The sequence below is a fragment of the Apteryx rowi genome, unplaced genomic scaffold (genome assembly GCF_003343035.1).
Source record: "Apteryx rowi isolate R43461 unplaced genomic scaffold, aptRow1 scaffold_1289, whole genome shotgun sequence".
NCBI lineage: Eukaryota > Metazoa > Chordata > Aves > Apterygiformes > Apterygidae > Apteryx > Apteryx rowi.
Genome location: NW_020447518.1, coordinates 76,543 through 82,020, shown reverse-complemented (window position 1 = coordinate 82,020; position 5,478 = coordinate 76,543). Strand labels below are relative to the sequence as shown.

At 69.5% G+C, this 5,478-nt stretch overlaps 1 protein-coding gene and 1 pseudogene across 1 annotated transcript in view; both read right to left on the bottom strand.

Annotated features, from left to right (window-relative positions):
* LOC112961136 lies at positions 1-73 on the bottom strand (annotated as a pseudogene; the record flags this gene model as incomplete).
* A 431-nt stretch (positions 74-504) lies between these two features.
* Positions 505-5,478, bottom strand: part of LOC112961130 (alpha-actinin-3) — a 5,945-nt gene continuing 971 nt past the window's right edge. The window contains exons 2-21 of the mRNA XM_026056001.1: positions 4,991-5,105; positions 4,757-4,876; positions 4,576-4,662; positions 4,401-4,488; positions 4,200-4,278; positions 4,033-4,114; positions 3,820-3,905; positions 3,637-3,729; positions 3,308-3,538; positions 3,075-3,222; positions 2,751-2,901; positions 2,529-2,637; positions 2,296-2,436; positions 2,015-2,197; positions 1,771-1,905; positions 1,502-1,681; positions 1,174-1,320; positions 1,008-1,073; positions 767-925; positions 505-663 (exon numbers count right to left, since the gene is read on the bottom strand). Of these exons, the coding sequence (XP_025911786.1) occupies positions 505-663; positions 767-925; positions 1,008-1,073; positions 1,174-1,320; positions 1,502-1,681; positions 1,771-1,905; positions 2,015-2,197; positions 2,296-2,436; positions 2,529-2,637; positions 2,751-2,901; positions 3,075-3,222; positions 3,308-3,538; positions 3,637-3,729; positions 3,820-3,905; positions 4,033-4,114; positions 4,200-4,278; positions 4,401-4,488; positions 4,576-4,662; positions 4,757-4,876; positions 4,991-5,105 (2,559 nt within the window). The remainder of the gene's footprint in view (positions 664-766; positions 926-1,007; positions 1,074-1,173; positions 1,321-1,501; positions 1,682-1,770; positions 1,906-2,014; positions 2,198-2,295; positions 2,437-2,528; positions 2,638-2,750; positions 2,902-3,074; positions 3,223-3,307; positions 3,539-3,636; positions 3,730-3,819; positions 3,906-4,032; positions 4,115-4,199; positions 4,279-4,400; positions 4,489-4,575; positions 4,663-4,756; positions 4,877-4,990; positions 5,106-5,478) is intronic.

Below are 5,478 nucleotides of genomic sequence, written 5' to 3'. Positions count from 1 at the left end.
GAGGACGTATCAGATATTAAACTGATAAGAACAGATACTACACTTGATCTTAGCCAAAAGGCCGAGAAGCGATGCCCCCAACTGCCCGCACCACCCGTCTCCCCGCGCCCCGGCCACATCCACCGCACGGACACCGCCGCCCGACACCCGCCGTCCCCAACTGTCGCCCCCGGCGCCCATGCCCACCCGGCCCGACCCGATCCACCCGGGTCTGCGCCCCGGAACCGGCCCGCACAGCGCTGTTGCGGGCCCGGCGGGGCCTCCCGGCGTCCCGTTCGGCTCCGTAAGAGCCTGATTTGCATGACCCCGCCCATCTATTTACATCCATCCCGCCCCGGCACTCGCCAGACCCCGCCCCTCCCGCGGGCAGAGCTGAGCAAAGGCGCGCGGCTGCGGGAGCTGCTTTATTGAGCGCGACGCGGCGCCGGACCGGATCCAACCGGACCGAAGCGGACCGAGCCGGACCGAGCCGGAGCGGGGCGGAGCGGGGCGGGCGGGGCCGGGTCACAGGTCGCTCTCGCCGTAGAGCGCGTTGGAGAAGGAGACGTAGTCGAGGGCACCAGCCACAGCATCAGCCCCCACGTACTTCACCATGCGGCTGATGCAGTACTCAGCCTGCTCAGCTGGCAGCTCCCGCCGCAGCTCCTCCACCGTGATGTAGTTCTGCAAGGAGCCTGGTGTGAGGGGGTGTCCCCACAGCAGGGGGGGACACATGGCTGTCCCGTCCCATCAGCACCCCTGCTGCTGCCCCCTTGTCCCAACCGACCTTGTCCCCCGCCAGGATCTTGAAGGAGGCTATGACCTGCTCGGCCGTGTCAGTCTCGGCTGTCTCCCGGGTCATGAAGTCGATGAAGGCCTGGAAGGTTACGACCCCTGTGTTGTTGGGATCCACCAGCATCATGATCCGGGCAAACTCCACCTCGCCCTGGGGAGAGACGCAAGGGAGGGGATCAGAGGGGGGGGACGCTGGGGGGGGACGCTGTGACGGGGCCACGCTGGGCCCTTACCAGGTCATAGCCCATGGAGATGAGGCAGGCGCGGAAGTCGTCCGGGTCCATCATGCCGTTCCTCTTCTGCAGGGGGCGAGAGCGGGCGTCACAGTGCGGGGTCCCTCGCTCCATCCCCCCGTCTGTCCCCCCCCCCCCAGCTGCGCCCCCGTCCCCGCGGGCCCACCCGATCAAAGTGGTTGAAGGACGCCCGGAACTCGTTCATCTGCTCCTGGCTGATGCCCTTGGCGTCGCGCGTCAGGATCTGGTTCTCCACCTCGTTGATGGTCCGCGCCACCGTGGTCAGCAGCTGCTCCCAGCCCACGCGGATGTGCTGTGGGCGACAGGGCTGTCAGAGCCGGCACCACCCCCCCTCCACGTCTCCCCACGGCTCCGCAGCCCCCCCAGGACCCCAACTCATGTCCTGGCTCCCCACCTCTCCCCGGTCCCCTCAGGACCCCCTTCATGCTCCCAGGCATCACCGTTGCCCCCCCAGGACCCCCCCCAGCACACACCTCCATGGTGTAGTTTGTGTGCCGGTTGTCGAAGACCAGGGCCTCCTGGATGAGCTGGTGGTCGCCCTCCAGCTTGTCAATGTTGGACTTGTAGTTGATGATGTTCTGCTCGTGCTGCTTCAGGCGGCTCATCTGGTCCTCCAGGGAGCCGCTGGCGTCCACTGAGACACGGCCGAGCTCCTGCCGCAGCCACGGGCGCCGTCAGAGGGGCCCAGGCGTCCGGCCGGCCCCGCTGCGCCCCGCTCCACAGAAACCCCCCCCCCCCGCACCTCCATCTTGGTCTGGATCCAAGGCCCGATGATGTTGGCCTGGGCGGCAAACTGCCGCCGAAGCCGCTCGTTGCTCTGCTGGCGGGAGAGCTCCTCCTGCAGCGTCTGGTCGCGGTGGGGAACCAGCTGCTTCACCTGCGGGGAGAGGAGAGGAGAGGAGAGGAGAGGAGAGGAGCAGGGTGAGGGGCCGCGCGTGCCCGCAGCCTGCCCGCACGGCTCCCTGCTGCCCCGGCTCCCCGCTCACCATGTCCCACTTGCTGGTGATGTCCAGGTGGGTGAGGCTCGTGTAGGGGTTGCCCCCGCTCAGCTTGATGCCGTACGTCTGCGCGATCTTCTGGATCTCCCCGTAGATGCCCACGATGGCCATCCGCTCCCGGTCGGCCTCCGGCAGCGTCGCCTTGAACTGCTCGTGGGCCGTGATCAGGCTCTGCGGGGGCAGCACGGGAGACCCCAGCCCAGTGGGCCCAGGCGTCCGGGGACCCCGCTCCAGGCCCCCCCCTCCCAGGGGCCCCGGCGTCCCAGCACCTGTATCTCCTCGATGCTGTGGACGATGAACATGTCCTGCAGGTCCTCCACGGCCCCGTCCATCCAGTTGTTGAAGGGGGCCGCTCGCTTGGCGAACTCCAGGTACAGCTGGTCGATGGTCTCCAGCAGCTTCTCCGTGCGCTGCGGACGGGGGGCTGGTCAGGGGCGGCCGGAGCAGGGATGCTGGCCCCGGAACGGCGATCCCGGACCGCCGCCGCCGCTGCCCCGCACACCTCCAGGGCGTCCCGGCGTTTCTGCGTGAGGGTCCCCAGCGTGTCCCACTGGTCGCAGATGACCTGGCACCGCGCGTTCACCGTCGCCGCGTCGTGGTAGTCCAGCTCACTGCGGGGCGGGGAGAGGGGGTGAGGGCGGCCCGGACGCCGGGGCTCCCTGGCTGGGCCATGAGGTCCGCTGCCAGTGGTGGTGGCGGTGGGGAAGGGGCCAGGCCGCCATACTTGAGCTCCTGGGCGATGGCGGCGATCTGCTCCACGCGGTCCTGGTGGGCGGCCAGGTCACTCTCGAAGGCCTCGTGCCGGCGCAGCAGGGCCCGCACCTCAGTGAGCGAGGCCGCCTCGTAGTCCCGCTGCGACAGCAGCTCCTCCTTGCCTGCGGAGGGGTGAGGCTCAGCCCCCGGGGGGTGGCAGGACCTTGCTGGGGTCCCCAGGGGGTGGCAGGACCTCATGGGGGTCCCAGGGGCCATTGAGGACCTCGCAAGGGTCCTGGGGGGGCAGTGGAGACCTCGCGGGGGTCTCCGGAGGGTCCCGGGGCCCCACGCTCACCCCGCGTCCAGCTCTCGTGCAGCGTCGCCTTGTGCTTGAACTTCTCGGCCAGGTGGTCGAGGCGCTGCAGGCGCCGGATCTCGGTGAGCAGCCATTCCTCGTAGCCCTTCTCCACCTGCTCCAGCCCCTTCCAGGCGTTGGCGATGTCCTGCCGCCATGAGGGGCTGTGAGCGGCTGCTGCCGCCGGCCCCGGTCCCCCGCCGCCGCCCGCTGTCCCCACCGCCCCGGCTCACCGACACCATCTTGCCCTCGGAGGGCATGAAAGCAGGGCGGTTGCTGAGGCGCAGCTTGGTCTGCAGCGTGTTGAAGTTGATCTCCAGCTGGCACTTCTCCTGCACGCGTGGCGGCTTGTGCACGCGCCGGTAGTCGCGGAAGTCCTCCAGCTTGCGCTGCATGGCGGCCATGCTGGTCTCGGGCGCGCGGTTCTCCAGCCAGGGCACCGTGCGGCGGATCCACTCCAGGAGCTGCGGAGACAGCGGGTGGGGGGGACGCCAGTGGGCGGGGGGGGACACCCAGGTGCCCACCGGGGACCCAGGCGCCCTGGCGGGGAGGGGGAACGTACCTCGCTGGCCAACTTCTCGTACTCCTCCATGAGCTTCTCGTTCTCCTGGTTGACGGCCAGCACTTTGCAGATCCTGTTGGCGGCTGTCTCGGCCTGGGGGGGGAGACGCCGTCAGGGTGGGCGCGGGCAGCGCCACCCCACCGCGCCGCCCCACCGCAGACTCTCCGCGCCGCCCAGCCTCACCTGCTCGGCGCCGGCGAAAGCGTGGTAGAAGCAGGACACGTAGGTCATGATGGCCTTCTCGTCCGGCTTGGGGGTGTTGACGATGTCTGGGGAGGAGGAGGGGGGGAGAAGAGAGGCTGGGCAGGGCTCTCCAGAGCCCCCCGGGGGCCCAGGCGTCCGGGTTGTCCTCCGCTGCCCCGCTGGGACTGAGGCGCCTCCCTGCCCGCCCCGCACCTTCGGCGTCCAGCATTTTGGGGATGTCCAGGTACTTCTCGGCCACCTCGAAGGCCGTGTTGAGGTTGCCGATGGGATCGTCCTGGGGGCAGAGGGGGGTCAGGGCCAGCCGGGGCCTCTGGACCCCCCTAGATCCTGCCGGATCCCCCCCCGGATCCTGCTGGTACCTTGCGGAGCTTGGCGTAGTCGATGAGGTCAGGGCGGTGGCGGTGGATGAGGGCGCAGAGGGCCAGGCCGTCCTTCCAGCTGCGGGAGGCGGCGTGAGAGGCGGCCTGTGCCCCGAGGTCCCCCGGCGTCCCCGCGTCCCCCCTGAGGTCCCTGCGTCCCCCCTGGCGTCCCCGTGTCGTCCCGTCCCCCGAGGTCCCCACCTGATGTGGAAGTTCTGCACGTTGACGTTGCGGTACGGGGCCGTCTTCCGCTGGCACCAGAGCAGCAGCCCCTCCTTGGCCGAGGTCTCTGCGGGGGGACGCGGGGGTCAGGGCGGCCCCAGGGGACATAGGACACGGGACATGGGACACGGGACGGGGCGTCTCGCCCTCTCACCCTCCACGGAGATGTCCTGGATGGCGAAGCGCAGGATGATGGTCCAGATCATGCCCAGCGTCATCTTGAGGTTCCCGTCGACGATTTCTGGGGGCAGAGAGCGGCGTTGAATGGGGATGGACAGACGGACCCCGGGGTCCCCCGTGTCCCCGAGCCCCCCCGTCTCCATCCCCGTCCCTACCCTCGGCCCCGATGGAGACCAGCTTCACCCCCTTGCTGGCGATGAAGTCCAGGGCCTTGTTGACGTTGGCAATCTTGTGGAAACGCATCTTGCCCTTGTCCGGCTTTGGCAGCCGCTCACCTGCGGGGGGGGACAGGGGGACGAGGGGCCGGTGAGGGGGGACGTGGGGACGCCCCGCGGGGATGCCGCGGCCCCGCCGCAGCCCTGCCGCAGCCCTGGGATGTCCCCGCTCACCGGAGATGACCTCCAGCAGCAGCATGAGCTTCAGCCCGTTGCGGAAGTCCTCCTCGATGTTCTCGATCTGGGTCCCGGCCTTGCGCAGGTGGGAGTTGCACCAGGCCGTGAACGTCTGCGGGAGAGAAGGGGGTTGGGGGGGGGGAGACGGGGATGCTCGGGGGGACGATCCCGTCCCTGGGCGCCACCTGCACCCCTGGGGGACGCGCGGCCCCATGCACACACATGCAAACGCCCTCCGTCCCTGTGCACGTGCGTGCAAACACACACCGTCGGCAGAGCCGCGCACCCCCGAGGACAGATGCCTGTTTCAGTGCGATGCGTGGGAGAAACAGGCGTCGTGCGTCAACCCCTGCAAACAGCCCCCGGGAGGCAGGGGGGCCCAGGAGTCCAGGGCTGGAGCCGCTCGCCGGATCCTCTAAAAATACCCCGGGGCGGCGCCAGGGAGGCATCGCCCCTGCCACACCGCCGCTATTTTTAGGGGGGTT